General features: G+C 40.1%; 1 protein-coding gene across 1 annotated transcript in view; it reads right to left on the reverse strand.

The window, feature by feature from the left end:
• si:ch211-186j3.6 (neural-cadherin) overlaps nucleotides 1-19212 on the reverse strand; it is a 333490-nt gene that overhangs the window by 165753 nt on the left and 148525 nt on the right. The window contains exons 8-11 of the mRNA XM_062419573.1: nucleotides 7517-7689; nucleotides 1467-1635; nucleotides 639-809; nucleotides 377-549 (exon numbers count right to left, since the gene is read on the reverse strand). Of these exons, the coding sequence (XP_062275557.1) occupies nucleotides 377-549; nucleotides 639-809; nucleotides 1467-1635; nucleotides 7517-7689 (686 nt within the window). The remainder of the gene's footprint in view (nucleotides 1-376; nucleotides 550-638; nucleotides 810-1466; nucleotides 1636-7516; nucleotides 7690-19212) is intronic.

The following is a 19212-nucleotide window of genomic DNA, read 5'->3' on the forward strand; positions in this document are numbered from 1 at the left end:
GAAGTACAATAATTCTGATATCCATATGTCGGCCAATAATATATGTGCAGAATATATACATAAACACACAATCTCTCAAATGTGGTTACCAAACACTGACCAAGAAATGTATGGTGTGATATTATATAGTTTAACAATAAACCTTATTGTTTATTATAACATCAGTGCACTGAAACTGTAAACTTCACTGGGAATTATAAAAGTATAATTAGCTATGAATAATAAAAATATATATATCAGCACATATCGGACAACATATTCTCCATATTCACTGATACTGATATATCTGTGATAGGTCAATATCGGCCGATAATATTGGCTGACCGATATATCAGTCTAATATTGAATACTGATTGTATGCTTTATGTGTGTGTACCTGAGAGATGGGCTGGTTGACAAACACCCAACCTGTCAGGGGGTTGACCCTGAGGTACTCCGGCTGATCGCTGGACATAGAGTATGTGACGGCTGCATTCGTGCCAAAGTCATCATCATGAGCTGCCACCCGTAGGAAACTAGTCCCGAGCATGGTGTCCTCACGAAGGAAGTCTACAGAATGAGAGGAAGAGATGTGCTTCTCTGAAGGTTTGGAATTGCTAATTTATTTTTAAGTTGAATTCATACTTAAGCCCACTTACACTCATATCGGATGTTCTCAAACTTGGGACTGTTGTCGTTCTGGTCCAGAATGAGGATGTTGAGCTGACAAATGCCTATCAACGGGTCAGCTGCCTGGTCGGTGGCCGTCACTGTCACTGCATACTCCCGTTGGCGTTCGCGGTCAAATTTCCTGGCTGTCACAATTACTCCTAGAGACACCGAGATAACGAGGCTGATCAGGCAGCTAAATCACACCGAACACAGCTCGGTCTCATGTCCCCAGAGACATTTGCAATTTAACACTAAAAAGATTTTCTCTGCCTGGAGCTAAACTTTAAAGACAGGAGAGCAGAACAGAAAAGGAAATGAGAGAGTATTTTTTGTCAAATCCAAAGAGAATGATTGTTTTAATTATTTATTTTTCTATCTTTATCTTTATCTTTATCTTTATAATGGGATTTTACAATATCTCCTGATCAACTAGAATACTGTTGCTACACAAGTAAGAAAAGGATGTTGTTTGGTACTTTTTGACATTATATCCAAACCTTTGACATGACCAAGTAACTTTACTACATGTGAAAAACATTAATTTAATGTTGTCTATATAAACATCCTTCACTAGAAGTCCTGCAAGTCATGTAATATGTTTGATTAATGCATACTGAACAGCAGCTTTCATGTGATTGCAGCTGTTTCTTTCTTCTTGTTAAATTATTTTTGGCATTTTTTTTACCTACCTTTGTTGAGGTATCAATCACAGTAGATGAGCTCAAAGTAATTAAGACTCAATGCAATAAGTATGTCTACCTTTCTGCTTGTGTGTGCTAGTGCAAGTGAAAGCAAGCATGCGTGTGTTCCAGTACCAGTGTCAGGGTGTATGCTGAATGCCGGCACAGTGGAGTCTTTGTGCATGAAGCCGTATGTGACCCTGCCATTGGAGCCTTCGTCGGCATCCACAGCGTGAACCTGCAGAACAAAAGTCCCTGCTGGCTGGTTCTCCAGGACTGACGTGCTCTCTCGGTACTGCTGACACTGAGGAGAAACAGACAGCGGGAAGGAAGGTCAGCTGGAAGAGACAGGAAGGGGGAGGATCACAGCAATGTAAGTGCAGTATGAAAAAACTTAGGTCAGTACTCCATTCTTTTGAAAACTGTAAGCAAGGGTGTCTGGGAGAGACATTTTGAAAGGACAGTTTAAAGGTAATGGACACAAAATAGCAAGTGTATAAAAAGAAAGTAGGAAGCCTGGGTCCTGCACCTTCTCCATCCATTTTCTACATTTGCTTAACTGTTAAAGGTAGGTGGTGGTAGATGGGGTCATAGGGGCCTGGAGCCTATCCTGGCACCCACTGGGCAAAGTTGTTCAATAGCTACTAGGTGATTTGTTAGCGATGGTTCCTGTGCTTCGGTAAACATGAAATCTGTTGATCTTTTGGCACCTGGTGTGTTAACTTGCTGTCAGAAACATGTCTTTTCCATTGGCAATGTGGTCAAAACTTCACAGAGAGCCTTCAGCAGTGAACCAGAAAATAGATGCTGTTGTACTGAGCATGATTATTTTTCAGTGAGATGTTTTTCTTTTACACAAGCTGCTGCTGCTTTTTCTTAAGTTTTATTTTGCAATTTTCGGAAGACAGAATACATGAAGCACTCGACTATATTCTAACGCATAATCTACTATAATGGTCATGTCACAACAACAGGAGCTGTATAAAAGGCAGTGACAGCAGATGGTTTCTTAAGACGTTTTGGTGAAAACCTCCATTGGGGTTGAATTGCAAGAGTCTTACTCCTTGTATTTCCCAGGAATCCTCACCAAAATATATTACTTGGGGAAAAAAAGTATAATTGCACTGGTTTCTTCTGATTACTTTTCATACTATGATGGTAGCTTAGAGTTCAGCTGAATAGCAATATATTTAATCCTGTTAAAATAACAAGAATGAACAAAGCACATTGCGGAAGCTGTCAATGAAAAACTTTGTTCAATCAATGGCTCAGACACAAATGTGATGGAGTGCAGCAGACACTCCTAACATTAAAACTAAGGGTGTAAAAACAATGCATCCTTGCTTCAAACCTTAAAAACATTGTCAAAAAAGCTGCATGTGACTGATTTCCCACTGATAGCAATGTATGCAGCAATACTTACATGTCAGCACTGTAAAGATGCTCATATGCTCCCGTATAACCACTCAGACATATTAAAAGGGGAAAGAGGATATGCTGGAAAACAAGTATGTATGAGAACTGTATGACTGACTACAAACACATGCCACAAAATCTAATGTATATGAAAAAATAACATCAAGAATGGGGATGAAAAACATTTTTTTGATCAATTGTCTGTCTTGTTGTGCCTGCAATGTCAAGAAATCCATGTTTTCCAGAGAGAGTAGTTATATATTCCCGGGTAGAAATGATCTTCAAATTCAACCCTGAAATATTAACCCTGGTCTCCATGTAACACAATATAAATTCTTGGAACCATCATTGAGATTCACTCAGAGCTTTCGGTTCTTGTGATGCAAGGCCGCTCCTCCGTGTTTGGAAGATACTGTCAATCACTGAACTTGACACAAAGAGGTTTATCATCTTCATTTGGACGCTGCCTTGGTATGCTCACTGTCTCTAGTCCCGTTTTTCTATGTCTGGCCTCTCATCTCTGTCTCATCTCTTTCTCTCTCTCACTTTCTTATCCTGTCCCCATCATCTCTTAGAGTGTTAATGTTGATGTGTTACAGACACAGTGGAAGAGAAGGAATTCCTCAGTACTGCTGGTTGATGCTTTCCTTTGACATCTAATTAATGACGACGGAACAATTTCTTTATCTTCTCCTGTCAGTTCTTGACTCTTATATTTGTTCCTTCCTTCCTTCTTCTTCTCCTGTCATTCAGTCTTCTTTCATGTAACAACACGTTGCATTTCCTCACCGCTTCACCCTTTCTATCTGTGGTCTTTTGCACCTTATGTGTTACATTTTGCGTCATGACTACTATGGATGAAGGGTTTTGACAAAGGCACGCAGGTTCAAAAAGGATTTCACCGATATAATCTGAAGGGTCAGATGGAGAACTAAATGGAGCTCTCCATGCAGAGGGTATGTAGACTAGATATTCAATACCAAAACCATTCAAATATTAGTCTAAACACAATGAGATACTGTGAGTGTTGTGCCCTGTCACATTTCTTCTGATTTTTTATATGGACAAATCTTGAGGCAAAGGAAAGAGTGTGTCTCGTTTGGTGGCCTCAGAATTTCTTTTTGCAGATGATGTGGTTCTACTCGCTTTATCGCACCTTGACCGCAGGATCTGTCCAGACAGTTTGCGGCTTGAAATGTTAAGGGTACGATGAAAAATGAGATCATCCGGTGCATTATCCTGGCCTGTTGTGCTCAAGAAGGATCTGATCTTTAAGGCCAAGCTCTTGATATACCAGTTGATCTATGAACCTATCCTTACCTGTAAGTATGACCCAAAACAATAAGATTGATTCAAGCAGCCAAAAGGGTTCCCTTCATAATGTGGCTCAGATCACAGGCATTCTGAGGGAACCCTGTAAGTACACCGATCCAACTTTTCCCCTTCCAATTCAGAACCCTCTACTTTTTCCAACATATCAACTAATACCGAGTAGTGCTACTGATCCAATAGCAGTGTTCTCCGTTTGCACAAATTCTAATTTGGAATGGCTTGAAGCAAAATAGGTATTTGAACATGACAAAAATCTTCAATATGGTTTCAGCTGAAAACGATCCAACAAATAGATAATCCTTTAACTAAGACTTTTTGTGAAATAGTTGAGCAAGTACACAAACAAATAGCAATTCATGCACTGGAGCTTCCCTCATGTCCAATTTGGAAAAATTCAATGTTAATATCGGGGAAGGGCAATAAGGGCCAAATCCACAAAGAATAGATTGTGCCCACTAATAGCACTGTGCACCCCCAATCTGCCCCATTTTAAGGTCCTCTCCACAAACGATTTTGTGCTAATGATATGACGACGCAGAAACACACAGAGCAGAGCGTTTTCCAGTGTTTCAGGCTTTTTTTCTCCACATTTCAGCACACAGATTGATCCGTAATGAAAACTGCAGAGAGCACAAAAGCCCCAAATTGCTTGTCTTTACTCAGCACACACAGAGCTCTCTACAATCATAAACTACCTTTTATGTATTTTGCTTCTTTTCACTTCTCTAGTATGTCACACTTATGACATGGTCTACTGAAATGTCAAATGTCAGAATACAGCTATTAATGTGACTCAGGTGGGTCTAAAAATGTGTTATATTAATGTCTGAATCTCACAATAATGTGTTCAGCGGTCACTGTATGTATCCAGGATTTCACAGAAACATCAGTAACGATCTTCTGTTTGTTGCTCACAGCTGGTTGTGTGTCACATAGCAGCTGAAACAATAAGTGAGTCTCCAAACTGAGAAAGAGGCTTTTTACATTTACGTACAGCTGCTATACCTTCATTAATGGATCGGTCAGGACACCCTCCAATGTCTGACTGTAGATTTCGTCCTTGATATCATTGGATCTCAATTCAATATCATTCATGCCTCACAAGTTTTAAGATTTGAAGAGACAGAAAGGGAGAGTTAGTGAGGAGTGAGTGTGTGTGTGTGTGCACAGTTAACACCAACTCTCTGAAGATGCTAATGACTCCACCCTAATTGCGTGTGGCAATTAGCGCTGGTCTTTGTGAATTAAACTATTTTTGCAGCAAGGCTTAGTTGCATAGAAAGATACCATGTTTGCTACATTTTCACAACTTCTCTTTATCTATTCTTAAAAAGATATGTTCCCAAAGGTATAAAATAGGTGTTGAAGAATTACATTGACAAAGAACTTGAGGAAGCATTGTCAGGGAAAGAAGTTGTCCTTTTACAAAACAGGATGCTTGAACACACCCCTTCAACTGCCTCTAGGCTCACTTAAAATGTGTTGGGAATATAAAAGGGGTATGTTCCTAACCACAGCAGAATGAGAAAACATTCTGAAACCTACAACACCGGTATCAAATTGTGTGAGGTATTAAATAATTCAATTCAGGATTATACATAGAGCTTATTTTGCACCCTATAGATTAAAGAAAATGAATCAGACTACATCAGAAATATGCTGGCTTGGCTGTAGTGAGATTGCCACACTCATGCAAATATTGTGGCTTTGTCCTGATGTGAAGAGGTTCTGGGGGGAAGGGACTGATTAATTTTCATTCATATTGAATGTCCAGGTTGCTTATTGCCCAGCCACGTATTTATTTGACTACACCATCCAACAATATTACACTGGACCAAGTAAATTGTGGACACATGTAAAGACATATACTATTAGTGAGGAAAACGACTTGCAGGTGCAAAGCCTGAATTGATCCAGAAAAAAAAAGAACATCATAAGAAGAATGGGAGCTAAGAACAAGCGCAACAGGTTCTGGATTCAGTACATAGATCATAAAAGGTTTCCTCAAGGGTTATATTTATTCATGTTTTTTTCAAAACCGTAATTATCATCATAAACAAGCAAACAGAAAGGTTTTTGTCAGTAAAAATAAAGACAGGTATGTTCATAAATGTAATATAAGAACAGGTTGAGTATTAAGGTTTATTACAGAGATATATTAGATTCCAGCGTGTTTGTGTGTTTTCTGACATTTGCGCCGTTAGGAAATGCAGGATCTGGCTATAAATCCGACACATCTCGTCTCTCTGTATCTCTACTTCTCTGTGTGAGTCTCTTCTGTCTTGGTCCAATGATTCAGCCCTGGGTTCCAGAGAGTGTACAGTACGTTATAAGATTGAGCATCAAAACAAGATAAAAGGTCCTTTCTGCTTCAGTGTCCTGCTGCTTGCTGCGCGCGACAGAGGATACACCGACTATTCTCAGATGTCTTTACTAACTCAGAAACACACACCCTGCTACTTTTATTTAACCTTTCTCATCCAGAAATCCTGTGTTTGTTTGTTTTTCTTACTCATTTTCCACCTCATTTTTGCCATTTTTACATCAACATCAAAATTTTCTCTTCCGACAATCTGTTCTATATTTGATTAGATTTTTTTTTGTATATTAGGTAATCTATCTTTTCCATTGTTTTCTTTTTTTATTCTCTCTTTGACTCAGCAGAGGCATGGATGTTGGGAGGGGAGAGAGGGTGAGGTCAGGGGCTCGTTTGTCCTTTACAATCCCGCCAGTAGAGAGAAAAGAATTAATCATAGACTGGGAGTATGATGCCAGCAGGAGATTTCTGAGAAAACAATTGAGCATACAGAGCACATGAAACACTGCGGACCAGAGACTCCTCTCTTTTCTCTTGGCTCTCATCTCGTCGGCCATCCCTCTGTTTCCTCCTGCTAAGAGGTGAAGCCGAAAGGGAAACACTTGACGCTCACTTTCCACCCAGGAGAGTGTGAGTGAGGTTTACTCAGCAAGCCCCCACTCATAATCTTGGCTGGCGATACCTCGGGGGGGCTTGAAAGTCACCTCGCTTCAAATTGAGACATGGCTGGAGACGTAGCGCTTCCAGAGCAGGTCAGTTGGGATTTCTCCCACATCCCTCAAAGCTTTAATTAAAAGACCAAGATGATGTAGGAAAGAGACGAGAGAGCGGGGATGATGGTCAAGCCAGCTAATCGCTCCTCCAGAGAGGAGAGATAGAGGCTAATAAATAGAGGAGATAGAAAGACAAAGAGAGGGAGAAGGAGGAGTGATGGAGAAGAGTTATGTGAGATAGATAGGCCGAAAAAAGCGACTTAGAAAGAAAAGGAACGACTTAAAAGAAGAGGGAAAAAATGCATAGCAGGAAAGCAGATGTTTATCAAACGCCCTTTTGAACACAAGCAGATAACAAGCAAGACTAAACAAGGTAGAAGGATGTGAGTGTGTATTGCTTGTCTCACCTTTTCAAAAACAGGCTTGTTGTTATTCACGTCGTCGACTCCTACTATGACCTGAGCCGTGGATGACAAGGCCTGAGGTCCACCTGAGGCGTTGTCATCCGTTGCTGTTACATTGAGGACATATTCAACACCCTGCAGGCGAGGAGGTGGGCTGGAACGCAGACGGATCAGACCTGCAAGCAAACATATGGTTGTCAGGTGTTAGAAATCAGTCATGCTGTGTGCGATTGTAACGTAAGGAAATACTTACTGTTGTTCAGCCATGGGGTACCAATTATGAGATGAAAAAACCTTCTCATTACAGTGTCTCTAATATTAACACATGATTTCGCTTTGAAGCGCTTTTACACTACATGTCACATTCATCCATTTGCATACATTCATACACTGGTGTCAGGGGCTACCACGCATGGTACCTGCTCATCAGATAGAGACTAACATTCACACAACATCGGCACAGCCATCAGGAACAATTTGGGGTGAAGTATCTTGCCCAAGGACACGTCGACATGTGGACTGGAGGAGCCGGGAATCGAACATTAGATCTTCCAATTGGTGACAACGACTCCACCTCCTGAACCACAGCCGGCCCGGTCTCCTGTGGTCTTCTGTGTTTTAGATAATTAGTTTCTATGGGATCGTACTGTGTATCAATGAAATTATATTTAATGTCCAAAACTATTTGGACAGTAGCCAAAGTGTTTAATGTGTAAATAACTGTTTTGTAAAGGTTTTGTTAGGTTGGTAGTTAAAATCCTTGATGTATAAAAGTGTCCTTGAGCAAGACAACAATCTGAAAATTAGTCAATGTGTGTATGCATAAGAAAATGAAAGTTGCTTTGATAAAATCTGCCAAATGATTGTTATGTAACAGTGACTATTTATGATATACAATGTCTTCCTAATGGTGAAGACACAGAACATTTAACCCTTTTGGCCCTTAGTTAAATATTGGCTAAGGATATTGCGTGTCATAACCCCTTTATTTGTTCCTAATTATTTTGGTATTTGGTCTTATTGCAGGCAGAAAATTAAGGAGAAGACTTATGGGTATGATATATCATTGTGGTCCAAGGCCGTAATTGATGGACGTTGGGGTTACTGTACTTATATGGTATGCATCTACATTATATGGCTGCCACCTTTCTCTTTTCCCGTGTTTCCTGTCTGACTCCATCTAATAAAAGCTTAATATGCTGAAAAAGTATCAGCTGCCAGTTTCATTTCACTTTCATTTTCTTTAAGGGGAAGTCATATATTTGATGTACACAAAGTTCAAACCAATCCAGTCTGAAATTGAGAAATGAGTTAAACTTTAAAGTAAAACAATGAAACTTATTTCAGCAACATATTCATCTAAAAGTTAACTTTTAAAGCCTCTACATTTTAATGCAATCTTAACACTGTAGACCGCTCCAATTTAACTGTCTGACTCAAAATGCTGGGGTCGACATCAACAACACGTCCTTCACAGTAACTGATGCTACTCATATAGCTCACATGGACTAGAGCACATAATCAAATAGAGGTCAAAGACACAGAAAAAGAGATTCTTAGTTATAATGTGGGCAAAGGCTGGCATCAAATCTAGGGGGGTGGGGGGGGGGAGCAAATAAAAGGACTGGTGTTTCTATGTAACTCATTTTCAGTCCTTCAGGTCTTTTCACTGAAGTGAAATTCTTGAACACACAGACAGCCTGTGATTTTTGAATGGAGGCATGGGGTTGAGTAGGTCAGTCATACAGTAGCCAACATCTATATGCAAGAATAAGTACTGTTATATTTCTTTATTAATAAGAAGAATGAAGAAAGCCAAGCCAGACAAACATGTTTCTGCTGGACTCAGACTTACTTAATTCAGTTTTTTTTTTTTTAACTTTGGGAGATTTCATTAATTCTGGCTGCGCAACATATGAATAGTTAAACTGATTGGTATTCCCTTTTTTCACACCATTATTCTAGCATTCTATTTTATCCAGCATCTTTGTTTCTCTCTTACTGACTCTCTCTCAGTCATTCGGTCTTGTTTAGTTGTTTATCTGCATCCAACTCTGCTTTGAATGACTCTCTGCCACTCTGTATTCCTCTCACCTCTTGGTGGTCTGTTTACTTTGTGTGTGTGTGTGTGTGTGTGTGTGTGTGTGGGGAAGGGCTAAAAGTGTGAACACGCTTATTACATCCTCCTTATCTTCAGCAGCGGGGTAGGTGCTATCGTTGTCATGTTCATTTGGTTGGTGTTTCACAAGAGACCCGGGAATCGTATTCACACACACACTTATCATAGATATGTATATGGGCGTGAGAGTGTGTGCATTCATCCTTCTATCTCTGTTTACCAGACCAAGGGAACTGATGAGATAGATAGCAGCCAGAAGATTTTATTTTTATTTTAATGCGTGAGTGTAGGTTTGTGTGTGTGTGTGTGTGTGTGTGTGTGCGTGTGTGTGCGTGCGTGCGTGCGTGCGTGTGTGTGTGTGTGTGTGTGTGTGTGTTCATAGCAACTGCAGCAGCATGACATATGTGGAATCAAGTGGTTTGTTGATGGGTCATTGAACATTAACATAGGAGGAAGCAAAAGACATGAATTTCTGCTTTGCTCAAGTTAAATTTCATCAATTTTAACTGCAATTGTACAGTATGTCCTCTCTGTTTGTATTTGAGTGTGTGTGTGTGTGTGTGTGTGTGTGTGTGTGTGTGTGTGTGTGTGTGTGTGTGTGTGTGTGTGTGTGTGTGTGTGTGTGTGTGTGTGTACACGCTGTTGCACAAGAGGTGGAGGACTGCCAAAGAGGGGGTGTCTGCCTCGAGGTGTTTGTCACAATGGCTGGTTCCCTGGCACTGCTGTCCATGGTTCTGGGTACGTGTAGGTGTGTGTACTCCTTTCTCTCTGTGTGTGTGTGTGTGTGTGTGTGTGTGTGTGTGTGTGTGTGTGTGTGTGTGTGTGTGTGTGTGTGTGTGTGTGTGTGTGTGTGTGTGTGTGTGAGGGACAGAGAGAGAGATTTAAAAATAGACAGAGAAAAAAGAGAGAGAGAGGCAGAGAGAGTGAGAGAGGTGAGAGAGATGATTCCAATTTACCAACGAAGGGATGTAAGAGGAGGAAGCTTCGCCTCAAGAAAGACGTGTCACATACATTGTGTCAGACACATATGAATGCAAAAATATATTCACACACACACACCTACACAGTGAAATACACACAAGCACACAAAAACACTTACGTTCGGCAAACACTGCTGCAGAGGTTTATGCCGAGTACAATACAGTCCAAGAGACTTTTTGTAAAAATGTCAGGCCGGAGTGCAGCCAGACAGCACTCTATATGCAGAGAAACCTGAGATGATATTTTGCAAAAGCATATATGTAGATAATTTATATGCTTCTAGCTATTTTTTTCCTAATATTTCATAGGGGCAAAATGTATCCTGTTTGTTTTAAGGGAGTCCAGATATTTTTAATCATTTACATTATTTACAGCTGTTTTTGACTTGTTGTTCACAGTGTTGACATGCTCTGCTGGCTCACAGTTACTCTTTACCACTGTGAGGCACAAATAGTTCTAATATTGAAGACACACACGTGCCGTAATTCTTATGTGCCCGCTATGAGAGCATGTTTACAGTGGATATATTCATAAGATTACTTCACAAAGCCTTGACAATACAATAATGCTATTTTTTTTAGTGTTGTTGTTTTTTTTATGTTAAACACAGCTTGGTTTAATCACCTATTTCAGTTTGATGTCACAGACTTGTGATCCTTGTAATAATGCACAATATTACAAATAAAAAAGATGATGTGAAGAGAACTGAGCTGACAAAGCTGAAGCCATAACTTTGCTACTTTATGCTGCTCTTTAATTTAGATTTTGCTTCAGCTTTATATTTAAAATAGACAATACAGTACAGGTAAGAAGAAGTAGGTTAACTGCTGTACTGTGGGGTCAAATATTCCCTCAACACAAATCAATATTTATAATGACTGCAATACCTCACAATAAAAAGTTGTAAAGGCTCGGGCCAAGCTCTTATATTTAAGTCTAATTAGCATACTGTATGAGCCATGACCCTCTGAATACACTGAAGGCTGCATCACATTTCTTTCTATTTCACCCCTGACTCTTGCTGTACTCTCCCTTCAGAATACAAACGAGGTATGTGTTTAATTCATTCTACTTCTTCTTCATGTAGGGTGGATTTTTTGTAATTATGAACATTTATTCTGTGCTGCTGTTGTAGACTATGAGTTGGACTTTGCCAACTTCAGCAGCTTGATGTTTTCACACACAACATACCACCCGACCCCCCCAGACCTTTCCACCTGGACATCAACTACGATAAAAAAATAAATAAAAAAATAAATAAAAAAGCAATTTGCTCACACTCTAAAACGACACTAGGCTGAATGGTTTGCACACAATTTCTCATTATCCAAACACAAATAGGCTATTGTACAGTGCGTGGCTGGGGCTGATAGGGGTTGAATTGTAGAATGGGTTTACGAGAGATTCTGATAAATAAAAAAGACAACAACAAAAAAGAAAAACATAGAGGCACAATGAGGCTAAAATTAGTACAATTGTTTGCTACAGGGGGAGCGACCAACTTGGGTCGATGAAAACTGGCCGCAAAAGATAAATAAATTAACTATCCATTTAAATGTAGATTTGTCAATACTAAAATTAAGCCTGATATTAATTTTGGCTTCATGAGGAGTCATTATAAACAGCCACTGGTACAACAGGTGCTAAGTATACAATGAATGTTATGTGCAACACAGCATTGATAAGTGCTCTAAAAATTAAATTAAAGAGCTGGTTCACCGAAATAACAAGACTAAGAGTCTACATCCATGCTAGTGGCTCTGTGAGGCTGCACAGTGGTGATTTGAGCTAAATGCTAACATCAGCCTGCTCACATTCTCACAATTCCAATAATAACATGATGATGTATATCATGTAGGTAGGTATACCATGTTTAACATCTAGCGGGGCGGCAGTGGCTCAGGAGGTTGAGCGGTCGTCCAATAATCAGATGGTTAGCAGCGCTGTCAGTCTTTATTCCCGTTTATTATTTACCTACATTTTTATACTGAAGTGCAATAACACCAAGTGCAATTTGTGATGGTGGCACTTTAATGACAGATGAAATGTGAATTGCTTTTTTTGTGGTATTTGGTCATTATTTATTTATTTATTGAGTCGATGCATTGAATGTGTTTTTTATGCTTGCACTGAACTGAAGAAGCTCTCGAAATCTCATTGTATAGTGATGTACAATGACAATAAAGGCTTTCTATTCTATTCTATTGTATTTGATTTGATTCCCGGCTCCTCCAGTCAACATGTTGATGTGTCCTTGGGCAACATACTTAACCCCAAATTGCCCCTGTGTGTGTGAATATTAGTTCCCTCTGATGAGCACATTGGCACCCTGCGTGGTAGCCCCTGCCATCAGTGTATGAATATGTGTGTAAATAGGTGAATGTGACATGTAGTGTAAAAGCACTTTAAGCGGTCAAAAGACTAGAAAAGCACTATATAAGTACAGTCCATTTATCATTACTCCACATTTGCTAAGTAGCACGAATGGCAAAGCTGAGGCTGATGGAAATGCCATCACTTTCATCTGCATTTGCTCATGAACAAGAGTACTGGAACAATCTAAAACTGTGACCAGATCACTGTGCTCAATGAAAGTTAGTAGGTCACCAACATAATTAAAATTCATCCTGAGAGGAACATGTTCATTACCAGTATAAAGGTTGGACACATTTTTCATTCAAGGGTATGAAAAAAGGTGTGTCCAAACTTTTGCCTGGTATTGTTTATCTACCAAATTCCACATTAATCCGTCCAAAAGCTGCTGAAACTTTTCACTTAAAATAAAATCATGAATTCCAGTGAACATCTCCATCTCTACAGCTGTACTTTTATAATGGATTAAAGCAGCTAGTTTTGGTATTATTTGTCCCAGAGTTGAGATATTTTTCTTTGAGATTTATTTCTCTACACTGATAAAAATGGAGGTGAATGCAACCTTAAATAATCCACAGACCTCACAGTGAACTACACTGGAACAACTTTCTACAAAAGAAATAGTCCCTTTGAGAACTGTTGACAATGTGCTCTGGGGATTGGCCAAAATAATAGGGACACTTTTCAGTGCCATTAGTACCAAAAATGAAGTGTCATTCAACTTCATTGTATTGGGGTGAAGGCAGAAATATCTATGTCTCAAAAGGCATTTAAACCAATTCTACATTATCTACACTATCTGCAAGGCTAGACACCAATAGATGCTTTTATTTATTTATTTTTTATAAATATAAATTTGGGTGGTAATAGTAGTATACCACAGTAGTGAATAAGCCTTAGCAATGATAGCAGCAACAGCAGAAAGTACAGCAGTAGTGGTAAAAAGAAATAATAGCATATTAGCAGCACTTAGTTGTAATTGGATTTCTAATAATGCAAAGTTTAGGTTTTGGGCCCTAAAATTACATAACATAATGCGGAAAAAACACGTATATCCATAGCAAAGATGCATTAAAAGAGTAAGCAGTAAGTAAAGTATAATACAAGGCATGTCCACCCTTCTCTCTCTCCCTCTCCACCCACGCTGTTCCAACAGTGCCGGGGAGTGCACTCAAGCTTAATGAATTGAGACAGAAGGCCAGATAAATGTGACCAGTTCAGTAAAGGCAGTAGGCAGACACTCGGAGAGAGAGGCTACAGCCTGCTCACTATGTTACATATAAAGGGAGCACTGGAGGCGCCCTGAAGTCCGATCCCTGCTTTACTCTGCCTCTGGTTGGCATAAACATCTAATAGGGCCTAAAAGCCTGGGATGAGAGCAACACATGCTGGGTAAGTGGTTGAAAATGGGACATGGAAAAGGTTTTAGGACATTCCAAGAACAAAGCATACAGCGAGCGTCTGTTCTAATCTATGAGTTATGTGGCCCTGTGGTATGGGTTATGGTCGTGTGTGTGTGAGTGTGTGTCTGTCTGTCTGTGTGTCCCGACATATATGCATGTGTGTAGGCGTCAGTGTTTGGCTCTATGTGTGCTGGCAGGTGTTTGTTCCTGTTTATAGTTGTGTCTGTGTGTGTCTTGTGTGCATCCTTTAGGTGTGTATTTTTTCCATGTCTACATATATGTTTGTTGCTATGTCAGCATGTATTTGTTGAATGTGTTTGTCTATCTGAGTGTCGGGTGTGTGTATACATTCACTGTACATTTGACAGACTCTCTGCCGTTGTGTGTTTCCGGTGTGTTTTCATGACTATATATATGACAGAATTCATGTGCGTTCCTCTACATGCAATGTACATGTCAAAGTTTATATGTGTAAGAATTGTTTTTATTATTTATTATTCAGTGATATAAGAAAAGTGACTTTGACACTGTGTGTGTTTGTGTGTGTGTGTGTGTGTGTGTGTGTGTGTGTGTGTGTGTGTGTGTGTGTGTGTGTGTGTGTGTGTGTGTGTGTGTGTGTGTGTGTGTGTGAGTGCATATGTGTGTGTGTTGCTGCAAACAGGGCCAGCGCATATCATCACTTATTGGAGATGGAGAAGATGTTTCCTTGGGGTTCAGCGAGCAGCCGTCACTTCACATGAAGGCAGCCAGGAGGAGGAGGAGGATTGGGGGGGGGGGGGGTAGAAAGACGAAGCGAGGGATGGGTGAGAGACAGAACAAGGGAATGGAGGACAAAGTGGGGTGGGGGAGGTGGCAGTAAGAGGAGGAGAGGGGATGGAGATGGAGGGAGTGCTTCCTCCAGTCAGTGTCACGCCAAAAAAACCAAAAAAACTGCACAATAGAGCTAAGAGAGAAGGATAGGAGGGAGAATTGAGGGGAAGGGGTGAAAGAAAAAGTGGAAAAAGGTTGAAAAAAAAAAAGTAGTAGGTGAGGGGGAAAGGAAGGGGAGAATAACAATATATTTGTCACAGGGAACCGGGGGAGATGAATGAGGGCAGAACAATGTGGGTTTGTTACATAAAGTTGGGATCAGACATAGGTCAGCACATCGAGACCAAAACACAATAGATAGGAGGCGAGCAGTTCAGGAGGAAAGACTAAACAATAGAAATAAAACAAGACAACAGGGCAACAAACACTACCCCCCCATCCCACCCCGTCACCTGTTATGTAGGAGCCTTCACCGAAAACAAACTCACCTACCGCCTCCCTCCTCATGAAAGTAATGTTTTCCAAAATGCCATAAAACTCAGCCGAGGAGAGAAGGAAAAAAAAAAAAACGGGAAGTGATCGAAGTCGCATTTATTGGCTCCTGCAATTCCCCCCCCCCCCTTTAGCTGTCAGTACAGTAAATACTTCCTCCCGTCCAACACATCGGGTGTTTCTGTATTTATGGGTTTTAATAGGAAGAGCGTGATCATCGCATTGACTGGCCCGCTCCGATCCTAATGGGAGCCTTAAATCTCGTGGCAACACACTTGTATTGTGGGGTGAGTTACCGGCAAATTAACATGGAGAGGGGGAGAGAAGGGGAGAGGGAGGCTGGCCGGCAGGGGCCACTCCCGCCGGAAGGGAGGTAAACAATCGCTTGAGTGATTGTCAGACGTTTAGGATGAGTGAGGAGGAGGGGGGGGCGGGATGAGGAAGGCAACGAGAGAGAGGTGGAAAGAGGCAATAAACGATTTTCATCAGCGGCTGGGAGAGTGAGCGAGATGGGTTTGAGAGGGTGAGCGGAATCCAATGTGCTCGCCTTCCATTATAAGAATCATAAAATACTTTTAATGACTAAATATTGGGCTCTTTGAAACAAGATACTGGATCATATTACGATCATTATGGTGTCACACTTTGGCTCACACGCTTTGGTGCAGACGAATTGTGTGGTGCTTTTGCATTCGGCTATATTAGGCTTCCTTGTGTGTGCGTGTGTGTGTGTGTGTGTGTGCCTGTCTGAGTGCACATGACTGGTTGCCAGTTGATTTACAGTAAACCCATCACCACTAAAAGGTGTGTATAATAAAAATGTGCACTAGGATGCGAGTGACAGAGAGGGAGGACACAGCAGAGGACTCACAGCAGAATGTTTCTCATCTTTTCTGTGTTGTGTATTCTGTTTAATGAGCATTTCTCTACACTTAAATGTTGGCTATTTACACAAATGCTGTTCCCAGTTATTTGTCATTTGGACAGTGTCTTTGCACTGTAGCACACAATTAATCAAAGAACTGACCGAGCAATTAAACTATGAATTTTAAATGAAAATTAATCTTAAACCGTTTTGACAACTGAAACATTGTTTGAATAACAAAGCTGGTGATATTGTATATTCTTCTTATTGTCAACAAATCCTGTGAAAAGACCAAAAACAATCAGTTAGAGTGTTAGAACATGTCTAGCCTGCCTGTGTCACTCAGCTACAAACCCATTTCCTCCTACTGAAAATGTAAATCTGTACAACAACGAAAAAGGGTTACAAATATATACTTTTAAAAGAAGCTCTATAATTTTTTATAGTAATTCTGTAGTTTTTTGCTTTTTTCAGCTGCAGATTAACAAAAATGTGGCGCATTAGATAGTATTTCCAGCATTGGGACGTTGTACGAGTGACCGAGTCAAAATAAACTACTGTGTGTGCGTGTGCGTGTGCGTGTGTGTATGTTGTAATGAAGCAACATGTCACTCGGTGCAATGGTGTGGCTCATTGATGTGACTTTAATTGTTTTTGGACAACAAAGGAGGTCTATGGCACAAGGGAATAAGCTTCAGGCTTCAGCTACACAGACAATACTTGTTAAAATGTTCAACTCACCGTTTTATCTCTTTGTTGACAATGAGAAAAATGTCATCAGTCTTATCCTTTTAGTCATTTATTAAACACACATTTCAAACATACTTTTCTCTGTTTTATAATACTACATTTTTAATATTCTTGGGTCCAAAACAAGCTATTTGATGATATCACCTTGTAAATGGAAACTGTATTCGGTGGACATACTTTGGCAGCAGAACATTTGCTCTAAAGCTACAATTAAAAGTTATTATGAGGCAAAAAAATATGAATAATTATCTCATAGCTTTTGTGAGTAATTACCTTGAATTTAGTGCATCATGTCTATAGTACAACTTTCAGTCAATCCCTATCATGGCCACAACAGCAAGGTATTGATTCTGAACAAAATTAGGCCATCAGTACACCAGTTTACTACTGTTTTCATCAATAAACCATTAATTAATTATTTGGAACAGTGAAAATAGTCACTAGTAGCAGTTCTGTGTTAATAAAGGAATCAGTTTTATCTTACAACATGATGATTTACTCCATCTACAAACACTAGTCTTCCTATGGATTACCAGTTAAACTGATTAGTAAATCAGTGTGCACCAAATACCGATAATGGACACACAGGACACCGCCATCCAAATTGCAAACACACACACAGCGCACATATATACAAAGTAATCAGGCAAAGCTGCAGCAGGCAAAGGCGTCGACCATCCATATAAATAAAAGTTGCTTCGACACTGAACTTTTAATACAAAGCCGCTCGCTCTGGGAAAGCAAACTTGAAACACAAAGTTAACCTTTAATGACCGGCTACGGGCGCAAATTTGGTCAATGTGACTAAATGCAAATGAGCGCCAAACAATATAAATGGAAAAGCGAGTCTGCGCTCATCATCTGATAGCCGAATGTATCGAGTTTACACGCTACAAGTCTTCCCCCCCTCCCGTGCTTGATAAAATGACTGCTACTATCAGCTGACAGTGAATGTCATTGCTGGTGAACAGAGGAAATTGTGCCTTGAAGTTTGGAGTAATTGAATTTGTAAAAGTCATCGTATTACCCTATAATGCGATATGCAGATTCAGAAGGGAGGGGGGGTTGCGAAAACAGTCCAACAAAACAGTCCAACCTCTATGAAAGTGCCACCATCCTCACCACTTACTGCACACACACACAGATGCACACGCATACACACACACCCTGCTTCATTAACCCAGTTTCCTATTTCACATTGCGTTTGGCGATTGCTGCTTCAGCCTCAGAGGAAGTTGAGAAGTGACTGTAAACCTCAGATGGTATTTTGTTACAAAGACACAGTGAAAACACATCGCACTTTAGCTGATTATTCTAACGTCTCAGTGACATGACCCGTCAGGATTTAAATATCCTTGGGGAAAAAAAGCTCCTCGCACAGGGAGGATCCTCATCCGCCGAATAGTGGATATGGCGAATGACATAAAACACTAAACGTACTTTGTGAAGCACACTTTCAAGACCCTCTGAGGCACGCTTGACAAATTGCAAAGCTTTTACATTTATACGTCGTGCGTAAATATAGCAGGAAGGGCAGGCACAGAAGCAGGGGTAAATAGCTGTGGGAAAAAACAACAATCTTTGTTGATATTTCAGGGTTTGTGGTAAATGTGCGTAGGTGAAAAGCACAATAATAACAGGGCCCTGAGCTGTCTAAAGGTCTAAGATTTTTCACCTAAAATGTTAAACAGCGTAGTTCTTCAAATTATTCATAAACCACTTATATACTGAGGGTCCATTTGTTTAAAGTATGTGTTTTTTATATTTTGTACAATATTGTATCAAATATTGTGTTTATAAAAGTTTCCACACACAGAGACAAACAGATGGTGCCGTGATTACATTACATACCAGCTCATATAGTGCCATGTTGTGAAGAGACAAGTTGTTAAAGAGCAACGAGTTG

The sequence above is a fragment of the Scomber scombrus genome, chromosome 1 (genome assembly GCF_963691925.1).
Source record: "Scomber scombrus chromosome 1, fScoSco1.1, whole genome shotgun sequence".
In the NCBI taxonomy this organism is placed as follows: domain Eukaryota; kingdom Metazoa; phylum Chordata; class Actinopteri; order Scombriformes; family Scombridae; genus Scomber; species Scomber scombrus.